Consider the following 25,341-nt stretch of genomic DNA (forward strand, 5'->3'; position numbering starts at 1 on the left):
AGTTGCGAGCCCTTTCTGAGGGGGCCAATACCTCCCCCCCCCCCATCAAAAGAGATGGAACATGTTGGACAATACGAGATGCCGGGATCCACAGCCACTAGGTCTTGGAGGGGTTCAGCCTGAGCCTGTTCCTTGCAGGGCTGCTGAAAGGCCAGAAGCCCTCCTTGTCCCATAACCTCAACCCCGCGGTGGGCAGAGCCCAACCCTCCCCCCACCTTGAAATGCAATGAACCTTTATTGTCAAAGTACAACTATGTGTACATTGGGATTAGCTGAGCCTCCCTTTGTGCTCCCACCCCCCAACACACAGTGACAAGCCCTCCATCTTACTACACCATGTGAACCAACTACACCACACACCTTGAGAGTGATCCTGCTGCCTCCGAGACACCCAAGGGTGAGGAGGGGGGGCAGCAACACCACAGCCCCCCTGCCCAGCCCTTCCAAGCCCCTGCTCCCTCCACTCGCCTCTTGGGGGCCAGAACCGCCCAAGTCTTTCTGGTCAACGCTGGGGCCGTTTCTGCCCCTGGGGGCTCAGACAAGCGATGGGAACACGGGGTGGGGACCCTCCGCAGGCTTCCGGCCGAGTAGCCCCTGGGGTCTTCCAGTTGGCCAGGCAGAGACCTGGGCTGGACACGGGGGCGGGAGGAAAATCCCTTCCTATCAGACAAGCATCCACTTTGGGCTCCTATTCGGTGAGGTTTTCAGCTTAAGGGTGGTGAACTAAGGCTTGTCCAGGGAGCTCTACAGAGATGGCCTCCGCTGCCCTTCTCTGAACAGACAGATTCTGGAGTGAAGCTTGACTTGTGGTGGGATGAAAAGGGTAACAAAGCTCCAAAAGAAGCTCAGCCGAGGGACCTTCTGTTAATTCAGCTTTTATTAGGTTCTCTCGCGAACACACAACCACTCTGCCTCCCACGTCAGCTGTGCCATTCTGCTTCCACCCAAGCACGGCACCTTCTCCATTCACCTCCCAGGACTGTTCCCGTGGCAGAAAGGGAGCTCAGAGGGAAAGCCCCCTCCCCCTGAACTGCCACCCCCTGAGCTGCCTCCTTCAGCTGCCCGCGGCCGTTTCCTGGTGACACAGAATGGCTTGGAGGTCCTTAGGCAGTGACCGGACCACAACGGTGATGTGCTGACACACTCGCTGGAGTGTTTCCTCTCTGACCGGGAGGCCTCGGCTCCTGGCTTGGACCTGCACAGGGGAACCAACCAGAGAGCAAGCCCCCTCCTCCGAGTCAGCCACCCTGGCAGGAGCCCTCTGAATGGCTGCTCGGAGCCAGAGGTTGACCGGAAATGCTTCCCAATACTCTTGCCCCCTCCAACCCTCCCCCCCACGCCAGGGGAATCCCCGTGCAACAGCTGTATTTGCCCATCGTAGGCGGAATGGCTCAGCTGCTACAGGCTGCCTTGCACCCCCCATCTGTCTCTCCGGCACAGTCACCACAGAGGGGAAGGGGTGGTGGGGGGGAAAGAGCTGGGGGAGGCTGAGGGAAAGCCCGCTTACCAGCTTCTCGCGGAGTTTCAGCACCAGGTCCACCACCTCTGCCTCGGACTTGTCCACCATCCAGGCCCCGACATTCTAAGGGAAGAGCAGCAGAGGGGAGCCCCTTCGTGCTCTCGGTCTGCCCAGGGTCGCCTGAGCAGCAGCACCCGGCCTGGACCCAGAGCCCACTGGGCAAGAAGGGAAATGCCAGCAAAGACTGTGGCGCTTCCCCCCCCCTCTCTCTCTCTCTCACACACACACACACACGCACGGTGCTCTAGATCCTTGCCCTACAGCGAGGGGACAGGCGGCTTGTCAGTCTATGGCTCCACAGAAGAGGCTGGGGGGGGGAAACTCATCATTTCAAAGGTCTCCCCCCCAGGCAGTCTTCCCACTCACCGCTTCAGCGATGGCCTCCAGGTGCAGAGCCTCCAGCTTGTGCCTCATCTCTCGGTGCCTCTGACGGAACCAGCCATCAAAGTTGGGCGACTTGAAGAATCGCCTGGGGGGGGGGAGAAGAGAGATGAGGGAGTCCAAGGAGCCTCACGTTGGACGTGCTTGGCCGAATTTTAGTGGCAGGACCCCACTTAGGCCGGTTTGAAACAGTGCCGTGCAACCTGCTAAGCTCGGTGACTTCGTTGTTCAGAGTCTGGCTCTTCCCTCAAACAAGGCCAGCCCATTTGCTTGAAAGATAAAAATCTCGCAAACGGAGCATCTGTGTCCCTATCCCAGGCAGAGGTCAGCTTAGGCCCCGGGGAGCAAGACGGGGGTCTCCCGCCTTTTGGGGGAATACCCCGAATGGAGTGGAGGGGGGTTGCTCTGTGCCCACAGGTCGGGCTCTTTGACCCGGAGGGGGAAGGGCTCAGCAACTCTGGCAGGCGGGTACCTGTAAAGGCCCAGCCAGTCGCCCTTGAGCACACAGGTGAGCTGCGGCCCGGCGTGTTCCAAGCTCTTCAGGAAGTCTTCCTGATGGAAAGGGCGGATCCGAGGGGGAGTCTGGAGGGGGGGGCAAGAGAGAGGGAGAAGTGGTCCTGTTGGGCAGCCAGAGGGCAAGGCCCACCCTGGGATGGGCCAGGGGCTTCTGCGGCTGCCTCGGGGGCAGAGCGGGCAGGGCAGCCAGGCAAAGCCTTACCTTCCATGGGGTGATGGTCCTCTGCAGAGGCATCAGGCTGGCCATGTAGTGCTCCTAGGGAGGAGGCGGCAGGTGGGAGTCAGGCGGGGGGGGGCCTTTCTCACAGGGGTCGGTGGGGGAGCTGTTCCTCCTTAGTGCCTTGGCTCCCCTCACAGCCACAGCCACTTACCAGGGGGATTATGAAGCTCTGGGTGAGCTCCAAAAGCTGTCGTCTCAGCAGGGCGCTCTGGGCCTCAGACGGGCGCTTCTTCTGGATGCCCTGTGGAGCATGGCAGAGGTCACCCTGCCCTGCCCAACAGCCACCCCCCCCCTGCAAAAGGGATGCCCAGGATGGAACCAACCAGCCCGCCCCTGCCTGGGAAGGAAGGGAATGGCCGCAGGACAGGGAGGCCAGGTCGGCCGAGGCTGCCTCCTTCAAGCCAGGGCGGGAAAGGCTCTGCTGAAAACCCCCGAAGGCCGTCAGCCTAACAGGACGCCTTTGTTCCTGCTGAGCTGCTCCAGAAGGGGCCTCAGGAGCCTAGGCAGCTTTGGCCCTGAGGGGAACAAAGCCTAGAGGAAGGAGGAGCAAGTGCAGCCCCCCCCCATTGCATCTGGCAGGGCAGGGCAGGACAGCCTGCCCACGCCCCTTCTTCTTCTGTTGCCACTCTGCAAAGGGAGGAGGCCCTGGGGAGAGCCAGCCTGGCTTCTGCCCTGCGGCCCGTTTCAGAGTTTTGGCTCTGGCTCACCTTTAGGAGCCTCTTGATCAGAGTCTTGTCCTTGTGCAAAAACGTTCTGTACGAAGTGTAAAGTCCTGGGACGGGGCCAGAACAGCCAAAGAGAAAAGAGGCAAGGAGGGTGGGTGTGGGAGGGAGGGCGGTGGGCCCACCCACCAAGCCAGTTGCAGAAGAGGCTCCGCTCGGCTGAGGCTCCCGCCTGGGGGGGGGGGTTCACCCAGAAGGAGCAGCAGGAGCAACTGGGGGAAAAGAGGGCCGGCAGGAGCCTCACCTGGCTTGGTGTCTAAGGTTTTCAGCTTGGCGAGTTTCTTCAGTTTGACCTGCTTGGGCAAGTCCCCTGCATGGAAGTATAAAAAGACGGCAGTGCCAGGCTGGGCTGCCAGTGCCAGACCCCTGCCCGGGCTCCAGGCCCAACGGGGCAGCTTCCCGCCTGGCGATGTGAAGCAAGGAGCCCCCCTCCTCCCGCCTCTGATCTCAGGCTCGGCTGCTTCTCATCCCGGCACTAGGGGCAAACCCTCTCGTCAGCCCCCCCCTCCCCACTGCCGCACAAAGAGGGCCCAGGCCTGCGTTACCGGCCATCCAGGGCTCCCCGAGGCGAAGGATGTGGGGCCAGTGTTGCAGCATCTTGATAAAGAAGGGGTTCGTGACGCCCAGGAGCACGCTGGGGCTGAGGGGAGCAAGCAGAGGGGTGAGGAAGGGGCTTCTTCTACGGAGCCCCTACAGGCACCCTGGGCGGAAGGACACTCACGGGCCCTGCGTCCGCGTCGTGTACTCTTTGAACTCGCTGTCGTGAATAGTGAAGTATGGGCGGAAGTCGCAGCAGTACTTCAAGGGCGCAAGGCAGCTGGGGGGGGCGGGTTGAAGAAAACAGTTCCTGTTTGAGAGCAGCCAGAGCTGGGCTGGGCTGTGGGGAGGCAGGGCTGCCCGGAGAGAACCCCTTGCCAGGGCCCCCCTAACAGCCCCCTGCAGGTGACCGTGTGCGAGTCTGGTACCTGGCTAGGGCAAGGACCACCTCGGAGGACATGGTGGGGGAAGGGGCCACAACCACCAGGGGCTCCCCAAGCAGGACCAGCTCCCACAGCAGTTGAACGTGGACCAGCACCGACTGGAAGCACCTGTTCCCCGAGCAGAAAAGGGAAGCGGGCACAGCTGGGCATCGAGTGCAGACATGCCAAAGGCTGCCCTCCAGCCCTGAACCACGCAGCTCCCAGCCCTGTCTGGCTGCCACGATGCGGCTCACACCTTTGGGCAGGTTTTGGGAAGCTCACAAGCGTTCAGCCCTCGGAGAGTAGTGTGGGCCCACTCTGGCGTGCTCACAGGCTCCGCTCGAAACCTCCACGTTTCTGTGGCTGAAGCTGGCCTGAGGGCTCGGCCAGTCACCCTGGACCGGAGCTGTTTTTGCAAGAAGCAGGTGGAGCACTCACCTGAAGAGGTCCAATTCAGCCACACTGGGGAGGACGAGGGGAGCTGGCAGGAGGTTCTGAGCGAGACAGACAAGGGGGAAAAGGCAAGGCTTTGTGCCTGGAGGAACACGAAGCTCCCCCATCACACACACTCAGAAGGAGCAGCAGCCAGGGTCTCTGGCAGAAACGGCTTAACGCTCCACCTGGGAAGAGCCTGATCCGGCCTCTTCGTCTGGCCTGTACGGAGAGGAGCGTCCAGGGGCAGGTGAGCTCCGGAGAGGATACAGAGGCAGCTTTCTCTCACCTCCTGAATCAGCGGCTTGGCAGGAGGGCAGGAGCCAGGCTTGTCCCCCCGGGAAGGTATCCTCACCTGTGCCACCAAAAGCAGAGCACCAAGTGGGCCTCCTTCCCTGGAGAGCGCTGCCCTCCTGGCAGAATGAGGCCACGCTTGGCAGCACCTGGCAGGAAGGCCCCCCCCCCGTCCATACCTGAATAACGACCCCCATCACCGGGAGGTTCAGCATTTGGCCGGGCACGGGGGGCGGCCACTGATCAATCTCGCTGCACACTGAAAGAAGCGCAGAGCGACCGGCTGAGGAGGGGATCCACCGGTGCTGCAGCTCTCCCCTCACTTGTCCTAAGGGAGCGTGGCCCAGTAAGGTCCAGGACCCCCGAAACAAAGATGGATCTGGCCTCCCCTGGAGACCCCCCCACATTTCCCTCCGTGCACAGCCAGCCAGACGGGTGAGGCTCCTACACACCCCTCCGGCCCCAGATCAGCAGGACCCAGAGGGCCAAAGCGAGGGACAAAACGCCGCCACCCCCCCGCCCCCGCCTCACCCGCCTCCAGACACGGGTCCAGCTTCTCAAAGTACTCGGGGGCGATCAGGCGGAGCAGCGCGTGGAAGAGGTTCACGTAGGGGAGGCGAGTCACCAGGACCAGGGACTGGAGCGGGAAGGCAGAGCCCCTGAACGACCTCCCCTCCCGGACCCCCCCCCCCCGCAGACCCTCCTTCCGAGGGGAGGGGCTCCCCCTAGCGCCCCCTTGCCTGGGGCGGCCACCCAGCCAGTCCCCCCCCCCCCCCGCCGGCCAGGCTCACCTTCTGGAAGTAGCCCCTCTGCGCGGAGCCGTCCCGGACTTGCCGGAAGAAGACGAAGCCGAAGAGGTGCGCGGGCTCCGGCTGGGGAGAAGCAGGGCAGCCCCCTCACCTCCAGCCCGCCCGCCGGGAGGCGCGGGCGGACCCCCCCTCCGGACCCGGCGACCCCCGACCCACCTGCAGGCCCGGCGGCGCCTCCCGGCCGCCTCCCCGCTCGCCCTCCGCCGCCCCTCTCCGGCCCGCCGACCGGCGGAAGCGGAAGCTGAACTGGGTGTCCCCGAGGCTGCCTGGGGGCGCAAAGCGGGGGGGTCAGCGGGGAAGGGGGGTCGCTCCGGCCCCGCCCCCGCCCCCCGCCCCCACTGACCGGAGTAGGAGTCCGGGAAGGCCAGGTAGCAGACGCTCGTCCTCTGCGGGGGGAGGGGGGGGAGAAGGGCTGCCGTGAGAAGGGGGGCGCGGGGAGCCCCCCCCCACCCCCGCCCCCTCCCCCTACCTCCTCCTCGGTCAGGCTGCCCTCCGGCGGGTAGATGCGCTGCGGGGAGAGCGGAGCAGGGCGGCCGTGAGCCCACCGGACGGACGGACGGACCCCCCTCCCCCCCGGCCCCCGCCCGCCCACCTCCAGGGCCTGCCCCAGCTCCAGGTCGAAGGTCACCGCGCAGACGCACTCCAGCCAGGCCGACAGCCGCCCCCGGGGAAGCGGCGCCGGCGGGGAGCAGCCGCGGCCGTCCGGGGCCGCCATCGCCGCCGTCCGGGCACGCATGCGCACGGCGGTCTCGGAGCCCGCCGGCCGGCCGCTCGCGCCTGCGCCCTCCCGCCCCCGCCGCCCCCCCTTCAGGCCGCCATTTTGCTTCCTGAGCGGCGGCGGAGAGCGAGCGAGCGAGCGAGGGAGGGAGGGAGGCGGCCGGTCGGTCAGTCGGTCAGTCGGAGGGAGGGAGGGAGGGAGGGAGGGAGGGAGGCTCCGCCCGGCCCTGCCCCTCGGGCCCCCTGCGCGGGGCGCGTCTCCTGGCCCCGGGAGGGCGGCCGGGGGGCGAGTGGGGCGTCCCTGGCCGTGGGGGGGGGCGGGGGGCGGGGGGCGGTCATCCTCGGGCGGGGGGAGCCGCGCCCCCCCCGGTGTCTTTGCCCCCCCCCCTCGGCCTTGGTGCGCGGCTGCTGGGGGGCCCGGGCCGTTCCTCCCTCCCTCCCTCCCTCCCTCCCTCCGTGTGTTTTCGAGACGTTTCCTGGGCTGCTTCTTCAGCCCCCCCCCCCAGCCCCTTTCTTTTCCTCTTAAATCCCCCCCCCCCCAGTCCTGCTCTCTCTGGCGACTGACTTTGTCCAGGGACGTCTTTTTTGCGCTTCTTGCAATTCACCCACTGCTTCCTTCCGCTTCTCAGGGACAGACGAAAGCTGCCGCCCCGAGTTCAATGCCGGCCTTCTTTCTCCCAGCCCGGGCCCTCTGCGGAAGGAAGCCGGATACCGAATGTCTGTCTCCCTGCCTGCCTGCCTGACTCAAAGTTCTGATTTTTGAAGCCAGGTTTTCCACCAAAGGTAAAAAGGCTCATCTGGACGTCTCCGTGAAGCGGTTGGGCGATCGATTGACGGGATACCCGGGAACCACGGCGACGCAGATAGGAGAGAGAGGAGAGAAGTACGAGGGGTCTGCCTCGCAGATCTCTGTTTCTGAAAGCCAGCGGTCAGGTGGCCGAGGACCCCCTGGAATACTCAGTCAGGGGAAGATGGTCAGCCGCCTCTCGTTGTCACGGAGGTTCCTAGCGGACTCCGAATTTCGGGAAGCGGAGGGCTTCGCTGCTCAGTTCTCTGAGCTGAACGTGCTCCTGTTCCACTTCCAAGGTTGGAGGCGTATCTTTCGGTAATCGTGGAAATAGGACGCTGGAGTGTTTTTAGGTGAAATACTGGAACGGTGGCTTTTTAAATGCCGGGCTGGTGAGCGTGACCGCCATAAAGGAATGCTGTTGCCTGCTTTGTTTTCTTCGGCTGGATAATAGAATTTAGAACTTCCAATAGGTTTGTTTCTGGCTTGCAGAGGCGGCTTTGAAACAGAAAAATCAAAGGGTCTCAAGCTTTACTGGGATTTCTTTTCGGCCTAAATGAGAAACTGTTTTTGTCTCTAGAGCAGGGGTGTCAAAGTGCTGGCCCGTGGGCCGGTTGCGTCATACGGAGGCCACGCCCACCCCGGCTCCGGCAATGCAGAACAAGGTGCTGTATGTTGTGACACGTCACGTGACACAGCGAGTTTAATACCCGTGCCGTAGAGGGAGAAAGGTACATCGCTAACGTGAAAAAGGATATAATAAGACAAGGAAGAGAAGAAAAGCATAAGGTATACATTTAGGGTTAATGATCCAGGTGTAATTTAAAGCAGGGGTCTCCAACCCCTGGGCCGTGGAATAGCATGGCCTGCCAGCAACCGGTCCGCACAAACAAGCAAAGTGGAATGCAGGCAGCACAAAATCATGCACACTCCGGTCCGTGGAAAAACCTCTTTCCCTGGAACTGGTCCCTGGTGCCCAAAAGGTTGGGGACTTCTGAGTTAGAGAAACAGAAAATGCTTTAAACATCTATATCCCATAGCTCTATCGTAAATTTTTAGGAAATATCTCTGGATATGCCTGAAAAAGGCAAGATATGTTTGCTTGGACAATACCACGAACTAAGCATTACTTCAGGATTCTTTGTTTTTTTATTAATTTTTTACTCGGTGCCTAGTTAAAGAAGCGCCCTCTGATCTTCTTTCCAGCAGTTGCAAACCATAATGCTGTTTCCACCCTCCCAAATAACCCAACAGTTCCCTTCTTCTCCAAATAGCCCTTGACCTGGGACCTTTTGTTGTTTGAAGATACAGCGGTGCTAAAAAAAAGGGGGGGACCTGCAGACCCAGCCTCTGAAAGAGGTGTTGCAGCCCGACCCATTTTCAGCGACTGCTGAAGCCCCCAGTGGCGCCATTTGCAGCCTTCCCAGGCTGCAAGTCATGGTCACGTGATGCGTCTTTTTCTCCCCCCCCCCTCAGTAATTTTATTAAGAATTATATTAATAACGGATAAAGCTAAATACACACACGGACACAGATGAAAAGCTGTGAAAAAGAGATGGAAAATGAACCACCTCCTTCATCCCCAGCAAGGGTATTCAACGTTAACAACGTATTGCTCTTTCTTAAATTACAACCAGTGACGGCTTCATTCCACGTTACACGCTTTTTTCTAACTCTCATGTCCAAATCTTCAGCTCTTGATACTAATCAAAGATCCAATAAAAATTAACTTAAATATATTGCCAGAAATTAAAACAGAGTTACACGGAAGAGCGAGGCTGTAAAAATGTGAACCGAACGCTTTGCTGCCTGATGCCCAATCTTTGGCTGCCAGAGTTTCAGAGCCAAAGACCCGTACAATTATTTTTGTCCTAGAACAGTTACACTAAAAGTCAGATAAAGTCGATGGTGTAACCTAGTTAAAGCCGCAGAGGCGCTGCTTTTCAAGCATTTCCTCCACACGCGAGGTAGCCAAAGGCAAGCCCTGCTTGGCAGGAGGGGCCTGGATGGAGGACCCCTCTCTCCTTCCCTCTGGGCAGGAGGCCTTGCTCCCATCAGCCCAGTGGCGCTCTCCTTCACCCCCACCCCCACCCCTCCTGGAAGGGCTGAGCACCTGGGCCTGTCAGATTCCACCTTCCTTATTGATTCCGACCCACCAGGTCTCCCCAGGTGTCTCAGGAGAGAAATAGGTTAGCTTATTGCAGGGGTGTCAAACTCAATTTCATTGAGGGCCGCATCAGCATTGCGGTTGCCCTCAGGGGGCTGGGTGGGCGTGGCCTAGTGGGTGGGCGTGGCTAGAGTGTATGGCCTACTGGGTGGGCGTGGCCAGCTCTACATCATTCGCATCAAGGGTGCCTCTGGGGGCCTGGGCAGGAGTGGGACAGATCTGAGGGTCTGTCAGGAGGAGGGTCTCTGGGCCAGGACCAAGGCAGTGGAGGCCGTTCCCTCACTGTTTCCAGGATGGTTTTGTGGGCCACATGAAACCACTTCGCGGGCCTCATCCGGCCCCCAGGCCTTGTGTTTGACATGTCTGGCTTATTGGTTTCGCTGCGGGAGTTTTATCACCCACCTGTGTTGGAAGGAACGGTTTCCCCTCCAGTTTCTTGGCCACATTTGAAACCACTCTTAGCTCAGGTTAGAGGGACGAAGTGGCCGCTCCGTGGCCTCTTGTCCGTCCGTAGGGCTTCCTGGAGACCCTCCACTTGGAGAATCTTGAGAGAAAGAGTGCTGATGGCGGTCAGTTGCGGGCCTTCAACCTGGCTGGTCGAGCAAGGCCGCTCCAGGAATGTCTCAGTTCCTGGAGGCTCTGAGAGACGGATGGGGTGGAGGCAACTCAGGCTCCACCCTAGCAACACTGAGGGGGGTGGCTGAATGCTTCCCCCCTCCCCCCCTGGCCTTTGACCTCGAACAGGGTGGCGCTACCCCAGCTGGATCTGACATGCACTCTGGGCGTCCTTCTGGGTTCCTCCGCAGGGTAGCTGCGTCTTGGGTGCCAGCTGTGCCCTTCCTTATGATCGCTCCAGCCTTGTTCACCACCTGGGTGGATTCTTGCCATGTGCGGTGCAGCCTTTGAGGACCAGCCGGAAGCTACAGCTGGCCTAGAACGTAGCCTCAGGAGCAGCGATTCAGCTTTGCTGTGCCCCTGTGCCACACAGACACGTTCTGTGAACTGCACTGGGCACCGGTTGGCTTCTGGCTGCAATTCAAGGAGCCGGCTCTTACCTCGTCTCACCTGGGATGGAGCCTAGTAGGGGCCATCTGTGACTTCTGCATGTCCTGTAAGATCTGATAGCTAGCCCAGTCTGGATCTTGTCACTTACAGAACACCACCCGGCAGTACCCAGGAAGGGGCCCTTCTCTGCCGTTGGGCCTTCCAGGCGCTCTGGCCCTGAAAAGAGCATGACGGTCATGGCTCTTCCCCAAGCCTTGGGTTAGCGTGGTTGTGCGACTCTGTTGTTGCCTTGCTTTTGTCTCTTGCTAGTGGTGTTCTTTTTCAAGGGATGTTATCTACTGGGTTTTATTGTTGACTCTCTAGTTTTTCTGCATGCTAAGCCACCCAGAGTCATTTGAATTTGGAGAGCCTGGAAATTTGATTAATAAATAAATGTTGCTACATTACAAAACAAGACTTCCGTTATTAATCAATTTAATCTTACAATTTTCAGATTAAAAAAAGAATCTTAGAGGTAATAAAGATTTTTTTAGTATGCCTTATATTTATAACTTATCTGTATGCGTATTTTAAGTTTTATTTCCAGAGTGGCTTGGCAAGTGGGTGGCTGTATAGAATGAATGAGTAAGCGAATCAGTCAATCAGTCAAGAAGAATATTTGTAGCTCAGGGTTGAAATGAGGGGTCCCTGGTGCTTTCTGAGCTTGCTTGTTTTCTTGCAGACGTTTCATTTATCCAAACTAGGTAACATCATCAGGGTTAGTGACTAACTGATGATGTTACTGAGTTTGGGTAATGAAACGTCTGCAAGAAAACAAGCCAGCTCAGAGAGGACCAGGGACCCCTCATGCATGCAGGCGTGAATGAGTGAAATTCAGCAACCTGCCTCTAGAGGTTGTGAATGCTGCAACCCTGGAAGGTTTTAAGAAGGGACTGGACACCCATTTGTCTGAAATGGTAGAGGGTTTCCTGCCTGAGCAGGGGGTTGGACTAGAAGACCTCCAAGGTCCCTTCAAACTGTGTTGTTGTTGCTATTACTATTTGCAAGTCACGAATGATTTGGAAGACATCAAAATTCAGAATGTGCTCTGACTGGGTATAGTTTTAAAGGGATGAGTCCTGGAAACAACAGATAATTTAAATGTTAAATGTCTCCCCCACCCCCACCCTCACTTTTAAACTGGGAAGCCATGGCTGAGAGCTGCCTAACTGGCCGGGAGCTGGCCGTGGAGAGAGGCAGGGATCTTGGCAGGCTGGAGGATGCTACCTGCAGGGCAGCTATAACTCTAGCACAAAAGGATGAATAAGTCCAAAATGGGATGCTTCCTTTGCTGCTGATTCATATGTTTTCTTTGCCAGTAGAGAGTCTGTTTTTAAGCCACCAGACAAGAGAATATCTTATTTTACAGCCGTTCTCGTGCCAAATTAAGACACGGGTTTGTTAATCCTACTTTGCAGACTATGCTGCAGTTGCCTGCATTTGTACCCATAACGTTAGCCGTAAACTTTATTTACAAACCATTCCCCATTTTGTTTCATTCTCTGCAGACTTGGGTACATCTGTTCTCCATTATTTAATAGAACATTGAGAGCGTGCCTGATTCTGTAAAATGACTGGGGAACTGTGGGTGGGGGGAGCAGCAGGAGACATTGGAAGGGTGACCTAAGCACCTACAAAACAGCAAGTTCTTTCAGAGTCCTCCTGAGGCAGATTTATCAGCGCTCCAGCACTGCCTTTATCTCTTGGATTGCGAAGGGTCCGGCTCCCTTGATGCGCTGGGGAGGTCACCGTCTCCCTGACAGAGGAGAAATGGGTGGATGCTCTGTAAATCACCTTCTTCCCCAACTCTGAGAAGCCCATTAAGCATCCAGGTCAACTAACTGGAAATTGAAACAAATTCACCCCGAGATATGGCCGCCTTGCCTCGGCTTTGCACATCTGATGGGAGGGACTTTGACGCTTTTGAGGAATTCCCTCTCTTTTGTCAAATGTTTGATTGGAAAATTGCATCCTTGTGACTCAAATCCATTATTTCTTCTCCTGTACTTATGGTCCGTGGCCCAGGCTGTGGGCTCTTGGCCAGTGGGCTGCAGAAACGGCTGTTTGATGCGTCCACGTGCATTTCCCACTCGATCTAGCGTCCGCAGCCCTGAATGCTAGCACAGGGCGGATGTCCACAACCCGTTTGCGCCTGCGCTGCTAGCCCAGGTGGTTTGCCTGGCCCGTTTGCACATGCACACGGCACCCTTACATGGCGCGTGAGTGAACGGGGCTGCTAGTGCTGTGCCAGCGCGCGTGGTGTCTCACGCGGCCACATGGGCGTGCAGACGCCAATTTTGAAGCTGCTCTCCTTCCCTCCAGAGACCCCTGCTCTAGAAGAAGAGGAAATAGAGCTTGGCCTGTTTCGTGGCCTTCCAGGTCCTTCCAGAGAGCTAATCTAACTCCACGTTAGCCTTTGTGTGGGGTTTGGTTCCCCTAGTTATTACTCTTGCTTTCCCCTCAAGAGCAGACTTATGGACAGAAAGGTTTCCCCTCTCCAGTCGCGTCTGGCTCTGGAGGGCAGAGTTCGTCTCCGTTTCTTGTGTCCGAAGACATTTCCGTGATCCTGTGGCTGGCACGGCTGTACGCCAAGGCACGCGGTCTGCTGCTTTATTTATCTCCTGTCTTTATTATTTTTACAAGTAACTTCAAAGCGGCACGCCTATCCAGTATGTCTTCCTCCTATTTCCCCTAAAACAACAACCCTGTGAGGTGGGCTGAGGGATTATGACTGGTCTTTCCTGTCTGAAGCAGCCTCCAGCTTTCTAGCCTGCCACCTTAACCTGTTCCTCTATTAGATCGTACCTATCGCGATTAAAAAGTTGCTGTAAATACAGCAATAAAAATTCATGGCACACTTAGATCAAGAAAGAAAAGCAGGAAAAGAATTTAAATTCTGACCCTACGTGCTAGCGAATAAAGCGACGGCGTCGCCTCAAGCTCAGAAGCCTTCCCGGGGTGGTTCCGCGTTTAATGATGTAAGCACGTCAACAGCAGGGAAAGTGACTGAATTTGGAATTCGGTAGTCCAGTGTATTCATCGCAAAACAGAGTGAATCGGGTCCAGGTCGATCCGATTCATTCGTGGCCTTCCAAAGCGGAGGGCCCACCACCCTCCGCCACCTTCCCTCCGAGACTCGGTTAAAGCCGGCCGCACGGTTGGATCCAGAGACGGCTCCTCTTGGGCAGGGGGCTGCCCTGACCCCAGCCTCGGGCTGCCCAAGCGGCAGGGTCAAAGTCTGGACGGGAAAGAACGGTTTGGTTCAATCCCAGAACCAAAGACTGGGGCTCCACTGGTTTGCATCCTCCAGGCCCGGAAATGTTCCCCTTCAGGGCCGCTTGGGGGTCTTCTGTCGAAAGAGTAGCGTAGCTCAGCGTAGCGGGAAAACTTATGTTTTGCACCCGCTTCTCCTTTTCCTAGACTGGGGTGGGGTGTCCGGACTGTCACTCCCACCCTACTGGTCTTGTGGGTGGACCGTTGCAGGGTGCTCTGAGGACCGCTTGGAAACCGAAGCGTCCCCACCAACCGTTGGCGTTGCTCCTACCCTGGCCATTTCTGAGAAGTCTCTGAAAAATCCAGCTTCTTTCTCTCCCCCCTCCCCCCAGCAGGGTTAGGATTATCGGTTAGCCTTTTAGTGGAAAGCTTTCTTCTGAGAGATGCATTACCCCCCCCCCGGCCCTTTTATTTTAGCTTTTACTGTTTTCTTTTTTATTATTATTATAAATTTTATTAAACAAATTTTAAATAAAAAAACCAAGAACGTTATTACAAAGTACTGAAAAGTGCATCAAATAGAAAAACACCAAACCATCCTAGACACCAAAAAAAAACAACAACAACATTAGACAGGACCGGGGAGTGTAATGCTACCCCTAATTTCTTTTTCTCGTGCATCCCAGGCTAAGTAACCTTTAATGACCAAATATTAGAAATCTATAATTGTATATATCTCCAGATTCTATACCTCAAATAATAATACACAATCATCTGGACCCAGATTGTTGGGGGCAATTAAGCTGACAAATAATGCCGCTTGGGGGGGGGAAAGCCCTAATAAGCAGGCATATACATAGAATGAAGGCTACTGCTAAGCTTGTAAGCCGCCCTGAGTCTTCGGAGAAGGGCAGGATATAAATGGAATTAAAATAATAAAATAAAATAAATATTTCCCCCGTTGAGATTAAATATTCTATTTTGTAACCATGAATACCAGGAGTCCCAACTTTTATTGAAAAGTGATTCACTTTTCCCTTTGAGAATATATGTCATTCGATCTGACTCTGCGCATAGTAATACTTTCTCTATTACTTGATAGTCCGTTGGGATTTCCTTCGTCTTCCAATATTGCGCATAAATCATACGCACCGCTGTTGTAATATGTATGACTACATACCAAACATTTTTTGGTACTTCTTGTGGCTTCATCCCCAAGAGGAAAATAGCTGGGTCCAATTGAAGATCATATCCTGTTATTTGAAATAACCAATTTTTTTATATTGGTCCAGTAACGCCTAACCTTTGGACAAGTCCACCATTGATGGTAGAAAGTGCCCCTGGCAGAATCACATTTCCAACATTTGTCATTTGCATTGGGAAACATTTTTGAAATTCGTGTGGGAGCTAGGTACCATCTATACAACATTTTGTACATATTTTCTTCAAATGCCGTTGCTAACGTTAATTTTATAGTTTTCTTCCAAATTTGTTCCCACTCTTCTAATTCTATAGTGCTACCAATATTTCTCCCCCAGGCAATCATTACGTCATTTATTGTTCCCCCTTCCATCCCATGGAACAAAAGTAGATTATAGGTCTTAGATAAAAATTTAGCATCACTTCCCTATAAAATCTTGTCTAATTCTTGTGGGCAGGGCTTTTTTTTCTCATAGAACGCTCAGAACGGAGTTCCGGCACCTTTTTTGGATGGAACCTTGTATTATTTATTTTATTTATTTTATTTTATTAAATTTTTATACCGCCCTTCTCCCGAGGGACTCAGGGCGGTGAACAGGGCATATGATAAAAATACAAAACTACAAAAGTTAAAATAGAATTAAATTAATGCCCAAGATAAAACAATAAAATATACAAATATTTAAAACCCAAATTAACTCCCCATCAGGCCAGGCCAGCTTGTTCAAACAGGTGGGTCTTTAACCCGCGCCGGAAGGAGCGGAGATCCGGTGCCATCCGGAGCTCCACCGGCAGTTGATTCCACAAAGCCGGGGCGCCCACAGAGAAGGCCCTCCCCCTGGGGGCCACCAGCCGGCATTCTCTGACTGGAGGCACCCTGAGGAGGCCCTCTCTGTGGGAACGCACAGGGCGGAGGGGAGTTGACGCCGGCAGCAGGTGGTCCCCGAGGTATTCCGGACCCATGCCATGTAGGGTAGGCAAGGTGGGTTGTATGACATGTGTGAGTTCCGGCACCTTTTTCTTTTACAAAAAAAGCACTGCTTGTGGGATTATATTGATTCCAAATTCCTGTTTATCCCTATTAAACCTTGAGCTCATTTGAGAATACGACCACCAATCCAACTCTATACCCCCAGAATGTAACTCCTCCCTGGATTTAAGATTGCCTCTCAGATCTATGAGATCTTTATACCTATAGTTTCTGTCTGGATTGTGTAACGTTGAATAAGTTACAGCTTCCAAAGGAGTAAACCAGCCAGGTATCTTTGTATAGATCCACCCTCTCACCATACACCAAGAGTTTATCAATACATCCCTAATATAACGATTAGAGAAAACTTTATATTGACTATCCTTCCTTGGCCAGAGATAGGCATGCCATCCCTGCGTTAAATTATATCCTTCAATAGTTAACACCCTCCTTCTAGATAACACAACCCAGTCCCTAATCCAAGCCAAGGCAGAGGCATGGTAATACAGCTCCCAATGTGGGAGCCCCAGTCCTCCCCTTGTTTTGTGCTCCTGCAGCGTTCTTCTTTTAATACGCGGCTTTCGATTATTCCATATGAATCTACCAACTATCTGTTCTAGTTTTTAAAAAAATTTCTTATCTAGTTTTGCAGGAGCAGTTTGGAATAGGTATAACCACTTTGGCAAAATATGAGTCTTAAATCACTGTGATTCGTCCTAGGATTGAGAGTTGAATGTTTTTCCAGCTGTCTAATTTCTTCTCCATCTCAGTCATCAATTTTTTGATAATTTAATTCCTTTATAGATTGACACCTTGAAGATAGCCAAATACCTAAATATTTAACTTTTTTAACTATTTGGATCCCCATCACCTCTTGTAATTGTACCTTGGATTCAGTTCCAATATTCTTTACCAAAAATTTAGTTTTATCTCGATTAATCTTTAAGCCTGCTACTTCTCCAAAGGCACTAATTTCCTCCAATAATTTAGGGCCTGATTCCAATGGGTCTTCCAAAATAAAAACTAAGTCATCAGCAAAAGCTTGAAGCTTATATTGCTGATCATTTATTTTTAATCCTTTAATATTATTATTTTGCCTAATTATAATCAATAGTGGTTCTAAAGTCAGAATAAACAGTAGAGGTGAAAGGGGGCATCCCTGTCTCGTACCTTTTTGTATATCAATTTTCCCAGTCAATTCACCATTGAATAATACTCGGGCAGATTGCGTAATGTAAACTGTTTGTATAGCTCTTACAAAATTTGGTCCAAATCCCATTTTAATCATCTGACATATTAAAAATTCCCAACTAACCATGTCGAATGCTTTCTGAGCGTCAAGAAACATCATTGCCAACTGTTTGCTAGGGTGCATCTCATAATATTCCAACGTATTCATCACTGTTCTCAAATTATCTCTTATTTGCCGATTTGGAAGAAACCATTCTGATCTGGATGTATAAATTCTCTTAAGAAAACTTTAAGCCTGCCGGCCAGAATTGAGGAGAAAATTTTATAATCTGCATTCAATAGCGAAATGGGTCTAGAGTGGCGACTTCCGGGTGGCAAGGCGTCGCCGAAGACAGCCATTTCCAGGCTGTCAGCTTCGCGGCTTTGTAGAATCGCCGAAAACAGCGCCGATCAGCTGTTTTGGCGGTTCGGAAGCCCCCTCCTCAGGAGAAGAGGAGGGGGTGAGTACCCAGGTAGGGGTAGAGCTCTCCGGGGCCGCCAGAACTTAAAGTTTTGGCAGCTGAAGGATTGAGCCCCCCCGAAGCCTGGGTTTGCTCCAGGCTGCGCGGCATTTCTGCTCCGTGCTTTTAGGAGCAGAACAAGGCGTTCGCAACCATCCCTGCCAGCAGGAAAGGATTTCGGAGAACGAGGATGCAGGCAGAGCGATACAGGAGATTAAGGTGAAAGTGGACTTTTGATCTTTAGCTCAATGGACTTTGCAGACTTTGAAAGTGAAAGTGCGTAGCAAGCAATAGTGGGGGAAAATGGCGGCTAAATCTTCCAAAGTTCTTAGAAGCGCGGGGGCTTCCCCGGTGCAGCAGTCTTCGTCGCAAGCTTTATTGCCCCCTGCACCTGCACCTACGCCAGCCCTCACAGTTAAAGATTTGCAGAATGTGATGCAAGAAGCTTTGGAAAAGCAATCGCAGCAATTAGCTGAAATTATAGATGAAAAGCTGGATGAGAAGCTAACAGAAAAACTAGCTGAGGTTATGGATGAAAAGCTGGATGAGAAGTTAACAGAAATAAGGGCGGACATTTTGCTTGCATTTCAAGGCATGGCTATATGTATCGAGCGCTTGGATGAAAGAGTGGAAGATCTCAGCCAAAATAATATCAAATTATATGCAAAAATGTCAGAGACTGAGAATGTGGTGGATAAAATCGACAGTGACTTGACCTTGGTGCAGTATCACGAGATGGAGTTTGCTGTTAGGATCAGAGGCTTAAAAGAGAATCCTAAAGAAAATCTGAAGGAAATAGTCTCTGAGGCTCTGGAAGGGGTGCTGGGACGGCCAGCAGATGGAATTGTGGAAGACATAGATAAAATTTTTCGTGTCAATTCGTGGATTGCAAGACAAAGGAAATTACCCAGAGATGCGGTGGTTTATTTTACAAAGAGAGCAATCAGGAATGAAGTTATTCAAGCCTCTTACAACACTAAGCTTGTAATTGCTGAGCAAGAAGTCCTGGTTTTAAAAGAGATCCCTCCAAGAATTTTAAGGAGAAGAAAGGAGTTTGCTTTTTTAGCACAAGAGCTCAGGCGACGTGATATCAAGTTTAGATGGGAGATACCAGTGGGTATGGTGGTGAGGCATGAAGGCACGAGACATCGTCTTATTACAGTGATGCAGGCACGTGATTTTTATAGTAATGTTTTAAAAGCAACCCCCATACCACTTTTGGAATCTACAAAGAAGAATGGCGAGGGAGAGCCTCAAGGTGCTGAAGGAACAATGCAGACAGATGAGAAAGCTACAGGAGTGGATCAAATTTCAGTATCATCGGAAGAAGCTAGAGACCAGAGGATGACGTGTGCTGCTTTGAGACGAATGAGACGAGAGCAAGAACAAGACCAGCAGAAAGTTATGGAACCTCCAAAGCATACCTATAGCGAAGCTGTGGGAGGGGCGCGACCTAAGAATGTAAAGGGGATTCTGGAAGAAGCGCTCCAAAAGCTTCGGGTCGCTAAGGATGGCGACTAAGCTTCTAACTTGGAATGTTAATGGCTTAAATTCACCACAGAAGAGAAAGAAAATCTTTCAATATTTAAAACAATTTAAGACTGATGTTATTTGCTTACAAGAAACACATATTAGAGTTACGGACCAAAAGTACTTATTAAATTCAAGACTGGGTACACAATTTATTGCTTCTGCAATGAATAAGAAGAATGGAGTGGTTGTTTATATTAAGAATACTATGACAGCGGAGTTAATTGAAGCAGATAAACAAGGAAGATACGTTATAATAGATTTGTTAATAGAAGGTAAAAAAACGCTTCTGGTTGGATTATATGCTCCTAATCAACAACAAGCAGACTTTTATAGTTTACTACACAGCAAGATCACTCAGTTGGATTATAAATCTTTTATTTTCATGGGAGACTGGAATAGTGTCTTGGATGTACAAATGGACAAGAGTGGTTCTTTTAGAAGTACTCCAAGTCATGCTAAATTGCCTAAATCCTTTTTTGAGATGAAGGATGATTTGGAGCTGCGAGATATTTGGAGAGAAAGAAATTTACAAGAAAAGGATTATACTTTTTTTCCCGATAGACATCAATCTTTTTCTAGGATTGACTTTATATTAATTACTAATATATTTCTTTTCTAGGATTAAGAAGATAAAGATCTGTCCAAGAATTATGTCTGACCATAGTCCAGTCTGGCTAGAGATTGATAAGGATAACAGAGATAGGCGTTCCTGGCGTCTAAATGAGAACCTGTTTAGAAATCAGGAAAATGTGAAAGAATGTAAAAAACAGATGAAGGTTTTTTTTGAAACTAATATGAATAAGGGTACTTCTATGGAAATGGTTTGGGACGCTAGTAAGGCTTACATGAGAGGTGTGTTAATATATATGAATAATAAATACAGACGTAATTTGGAATTTAGGAGGAAAGAATTAGAGAATGAAATTAGGGAAAAAGAAAAGGCCTTAATTTTGAATCCATCGGATGTGAAGATTAAAGAGGTTATTAATTTATTAAGGGGACAGTTTGATAAGTTAATGGCCGATCAGGTGGCAACTAATCTACGGTTTGCTAGACATAATACTTTTTGCAATGCCAATAAACCAGGTAGATGGTTAGCTTATATGTTGAGAAAGAAGCAAAGAGGAAGGATAGGCGCTTCTAATATAGATAAAATAGAACACAAGGGTAAGGTAGTGTATCAACAGAACCTTATTAAGGAAACTTTTGTTGATTTTTATTCTAAATTATATGCTAGAGATAAGATTAATGAAGCAGATATTGATGTATATTTGAGGAATGCTAGTATTCCGGTTCTTACACAAGAACAAAAGGAAGAGATGAATCAATTGATAACTGAGGAAGAAATTCTTTTAGCAATTAAACAATTGAAAGTGGGCAGTGGCGTAGCGTGGGTTGTCAGCACCCGGGGCAAGGCAAGTAATTTGCGCCCCCTAACCCGTGGATCGAGTCTCTTCCACTAGCTCAGGAATTCTGGGAGTTGAAGTCCATGAGTCATAAAAGAGCCAAGGTTGCCTACCCTTGAGTTAGGTTCAAGGCAAAAAAGGGTCTCTGGAGAAGAGGGAAAATGCTAGTTTAAAACTGAAACAAGGCAACTTTAAGGTGCCTCAGCTGTGATTTAGGATGAGACAAAGAGAGGACATGGCGTTGAAAATGGTTAATGGGGCATGTTTGTTCCACTCTTAGTGGATGTCAAGATAAACCCCACGAGAGAATGACCTTACAACAGATGTGAATAGGCTTGGACTACGTTTGTAGATTGAGTGCATACATCACACGGAGCGATGATGGGCTTCATCAAGATTTATGATCCCACAATTGGCTAGTTTTCTCCATCTTGTCCTAAACCCTGGATACCAACCACGGTTTATGGCTTAGCATGTGGTGTGGGGTGACCCAACATGTTAGGCAACAAACAATGACTTCCAACTTACAATGCCTCAGCTTCCCAAGGTTATTCCAAATTGTCCATATTCCAGATTGTTGCCTCCTGCAGACCCACAGTCCAGGCTACCCCCTTCCTCCCCCTTTCCCCTCCCAACCCGGGCTCGCTCGATGTCCTGGATTTCAAGTCCCAGTCATCACCAATTCGTCCAGGGTCAATCAAGGATGAGGGATGCTGTAGTCGAACGTACTGGGAAGTCTCTGCTTACCTGGGAATGAATCTCACGGAACTTGCTTCGGCTACTTCTCAGCACGGAGGGGATTGGACTATAAAGTGACCTTATTAAATTCAACACGGATTCGAGAGTGGGTCTTGTCAATTTCTCGGACCTACCCCCCAAAGGGAAAACTCTGAAGTCCCGTTGACTAGTCAATTTTAGGCAGATTCCTCTTCCCAACTAGGACTAGGACAAGCGCCGTTCTCTTCCTTCCTTTTCTGGCAGAGATTTCAGGAACTTGGCGCTACCTGGACTTCCGTCCCTCTCCAGTCACCTTCCTCCTCTCCTCAATACCTTCCGGACAAGGTACATTGCCCCCCTCCCCCTCCTTACCCCACAATAGAAACCCAGTGAAACCAATTGCCCAAAGATAGCGGCTGTCTCAAAAGTGAACTTCCACGGCCGAGGGGAAGCTCCTCCGAATTCTCAACCTGGGAGCTCCCGTTTGTCTTGGTTAAGAGGAAGTTCAAGATCAGGGGCAGCCGCCGAGTGATTTTGAGAACCGCCTATCCGTTCCTCTTGCTTAAATGGAGGGTGATGGATTGGTTATTTAGATTTAACACCGACGCCTTCATTCAGGCCCCATGAAGACGGGCGCGACCCGGCGAGTTCACGACTTCAGCAACCGGGTCTTCTGAATCTAAGAGAGATGGGGGGATCTCATCTTTACCTTTACCTCTGGGAAAGGAGATGGGGGCGGGAGCTGGGTCGGGGGGGCCGGGCTTGCAGGTTGAGAGCCAAGCAGAGGAGAGCTGCAGCGGGAGAAAGAGAGGGAGGCGAGACGCCGCCAAGCCTCCCCACCCCCACCCGAGAAAGGAGGCGATCTGCAGCCGCGAGAGGACGGGATCCCGCTCTGGCTGGGCGCAGCAAATGCGGTTGCTTTCTATGCTCCGCCCACTCGCTTGCTCCTCCGACCCTCGGCGAAGCAGAATTGTCCCCCTAAGGCGAGCTTAATGGGCGCCCCCCCAGATGTTGCGCCCGGTGCGGCCGGCCCCCCCTGCACCCCCCACGCTACGCCACTGAAAGTGGGTAAAGCACCAGGGACGGATGGATTGACTGCTGTGTATTATAAAAATTTACAGTTTGAGATGATAAAGCCATTAAGGGAATTGTTTCAGACAATTCAAATGGGAGGAGGGGTGCCTCCGTCTTGGAAAACTGCTTTCATTTCTTTGATTCCGAAGGAAGATCAGGATGTTACTCAAGCAAGAAATTATAGACCAATATCACTTTTGAATACGGACTACAAGATATTTGCTAAGGTTTTAGCTAACAGATTAATGAGGGTACTGCAACAGGTGGTGACCAAACTGGGTTTATAAGTGGTAGACAAATGAAAAATAACGTGAGGCATATAGTTGATTTGTTGGAATTTCTGGAAAGAAACAACCAGATCCCTGCTGCGCTGATCTTTTTGGATGCTGAAAAAGCCTTTGATCAATTGGATTGGCAATTCTTGATGAAAGTATTAGATAAAATGAATTTTGGGGATAAATTTCTACAACCAATCAGGGCATTATATCAAAAGCAAACAGCCCGTATAATAGTAAATAACAGTTTGACTGAAGCATGTAATATTGAAAAGGGCACAAGGCAGGGGTGTCCATTATCACCTCTATTATTTGTTTTAACATTGGAGATATTATTGATTAAAATACGGGATTCGGAAAAAATTAAGGGAATTCAAATAAGAGATCAGGATTACAGATTGAGAGCGTTTGCAGATAATCTGGTTGTTACGGTGACCCAGCCAGAAAAGTCTGTTGTAGGACTGATGGAGATAATAATTCAATATGGGAAAGTTTCTGGATTCAAGGTTAATATACAAAAAACTAAAATGCTGTCTAAGAACATGACAGTATCACAAAAGGCTGTTTTAGAAGGGTTAACTGGATTTGAAATTGTCAAAAGGGTTAAATATTTGGGGGTATATTTGTCACCCTCAAATGCAAAGTTATATAAAAATAATTATGAAAAGCTATGGAGAAAAGTTCAAAAAGAATTGGATAGCTGGAAAAAATTACAATTGTCTTTATTGGGAAGAATTGCAGCAGTGAAAATGAATGTCTTGCCGAAATTTCTATTTTTATTTCAAATGATACCTATTCTTAAAAAGGATTCAAACTTGGAGGAATGGCAAAAGGGTATTCATAAATTTGTTTGGGCAGGGAAAAGGCCACGAGTTAAATTTAAGATCATGCAGGACACGGGTGAAAGAGGTGGTCTCAAAATGCCCAACTTTAAATTATACTATGAAGCTGCTGCTTTGTCAGCGATAAGTGATTGGATTAATTTAACACAAGGAAGATTATTAAATCTTGAAGGTCATGATTTGTTATTTGGCTGGCATGCATATCTGTTGTATGATAAGAAGGTGGATAATGTGTTTAAGGTACATATTTTAAGACATGCTCTGTTGCGAGTTTGGAAAAAGTATAGACACAAGTTAAATTATAAGATACCTCTATGGGCAATACCGAAACACACAATAGAAAATATAAATGTTGGGTTTAAACATGATGTGACTACATGTAAGGAAATTTTAAGTTTGGAAAGGAATGTATGGCATTTGAAGCCGTATAACCTTTTACGAGGAGAAAAGATTGTTCAAACCTGGTTTCAGTATGGGCAACTACAGGCCAGGTGGAAAGAAGATCAGAAAATTGGTTTTTCAATGACTGATGAAAATTTGGTAAAGCAAATTAGAAATCAGGGTCAAGCACATATCAAACGGATATATCTTGCATTGATAGAAATTGATTCAGAGACAGAACTTGTTAAAGATTGCATGATAAAGTGGGCTCAGAATATTCAAGAAGTTATTACAGTGGATACTTGGGAAAAGATTTGGGTGAGAAATGTAAAATTTATGCAAGCCCAAAATTTAAGAGAGAATTTTTATAAAATGTTTTATAGATGGCATTTAGATCCCAAAAAATTAGCAAGTATGTATCTGAACTACCAGCCTAAATGTTGGAGGTGTGGTGGTGAAGATGCAACGTATTTTCATATATGGTGGACCTGTAAAAAGGTTAAAGCTTTTTGGATCAAAATTTGGTGGAATATGCAGAAGATATTTAAGAGAAGGATAAAGTTTTCTCCGCAATTGTTCTTACTGGGTATTATTACTGATACTATGGTTGTGGACATTAAATTGATGTTGAATTTAATTACGGCAGCAAGACTTTTAGTAGGGCAATATTGGAAGAAGGAAAAACTGCCGACTATAGAAGAGTGGACTCTAAAAGTTTCCAACCTGGCGGAAATGGCAAAGATTTCGGCGTATTTGAAGGACCATTCGCAACAGAGATATATTGTGGAGTGGAAAAAATGGATTGATTACATCCAGAAAAAATATGGGACTAAAAAGTTTCATTTAGCATTTGAATAAGTATTGATGTGATATTTATATTGCTTGTAGTCATTTTACAAGAGTTAAAGTACGATAGACTTAATAACTCATTGTTGTTAGCATATGGTAGATTATGATTGTTTTTACTTTTATACCTTGTATTTAGCTCTGGGAAGTCGGGGAGGGGGGGAGGGTTGGGTTGGGTTGGGAAGGGGGTGGGTGGGTTGGGAGGGGTTGTTTTGTTAAAGATAAAATGTATTGAAAAACTTTTCAATAAAAAAAATAGCGAAATGGGTCTGTAATTTTTAACCAAGGTACGATCTGAATCTTCCTTTGGGATCAAAGATATATAAGCCTCTGTCCATGACTGGGGTATTTTCCCTTCACTCAAAACCTCATTAAATAAATCTTTTAAATGGCCACTAAACGTTCCCAACATCTCTTTATATAATTCCGCCGGGAGTCCATCCGTTCCCGGGGTTTTCCCATTCGATTGTTTCTTAATTGCCTCCTTTATTTCCCCTTCTGAGATCTCTGAATTCAAATTTTTTTTTTACATTCTCAGGAACCTCCTGTAAATCCACCCTTTCTAAGTAACTTCCAATCCTTTCTTCTAAAATTGGGTCTTTCTTCTACAATGCAGTAAAAAATTC

General features: G+C 50.3%; 2 protein-coding genes across 5 annotated transcripts in view; one reads left to right on the top strand and one right to left on the bottom strand.

Moving 5' to 3' along the window:
* Positions 1–859: 859 nt before the first annotated feature.
* DENND6B (DENN domain containing 6B) lies at positions 860–6,573 on the bottom strand. 4 transcript variants are annotated; one of them, XM_083366522.1, is made up of 18 exons: positions 6,445–6,573; positions 6,322–6,360; positions 6,196–6,238; positions 5,835–5,915; positions 5,223–5,302; positions 5,039–5,104; positions 4,756–4,811; positions 4,324–4,446; positions 4,080–4,175; positions 3,904–3,998; positions 3,603–3,668; positions 3,344–3,408; positions 2,788–2,877; positions 2,619–2,672; positions 2,373–2,482; positions 1,886–1,988; positions 1,508–1,582; positions 860–1,228 (listed from the first exon to the last, which is right to left on the bottom strand). In XM_083366522.1, exons 1-18 carry the CDS (start codon positions 6,565–6,567, stop codon positions 1,055–1,057), a joined length of 1,539 nt encoding a protein of 512 aa, XP_083222648.1. In that variant the 5' UTR covers positions 6,568–6,573; the 3' UTR covers positions 860–1,054. The 4 variants fall into 4 exon arrangements, with proteins under 4 accessions (XP_083222648.1, XP_083222647.1, XP_083222650.1 ...); XM_083366521.1 differs by having other exon boundaries at positions 4,080–4,205; XM_083366524.1 differs by lacking the exon at positions 4,324–4,446.
* Positions 6,574–6,696: 123 nt separating this feature from the next.
* LOC310642036 (uncharacterized protein) overlaps positions 6,697–25,341 on the top strand; it is a 36,639-nt gene continuing 17,994 nt past the window's right edge. The window contains exons 1-2 of the mRNA XM_083365413.1: positions 6,697–6,744; positions 7,199–7,352. The gene's annotated coding sequence lies outside the window, so the exon portion shown is untranslated. The remainder of the gene's footprint in view (positions 6,745–7,198; positions 7,353–25,341) is intronic.

Source organism: Vipera ursinii (assembly GCF_947247035.1).
Source record: "Vipera ursinii genome assembly, chromosome: 6".
Taxonomy (NCBI): Eukaryota; Metazoa; Chordata; class Lepidosauria; order Squamata; family Viperidae; genus Vipera; species Vipera ursinii.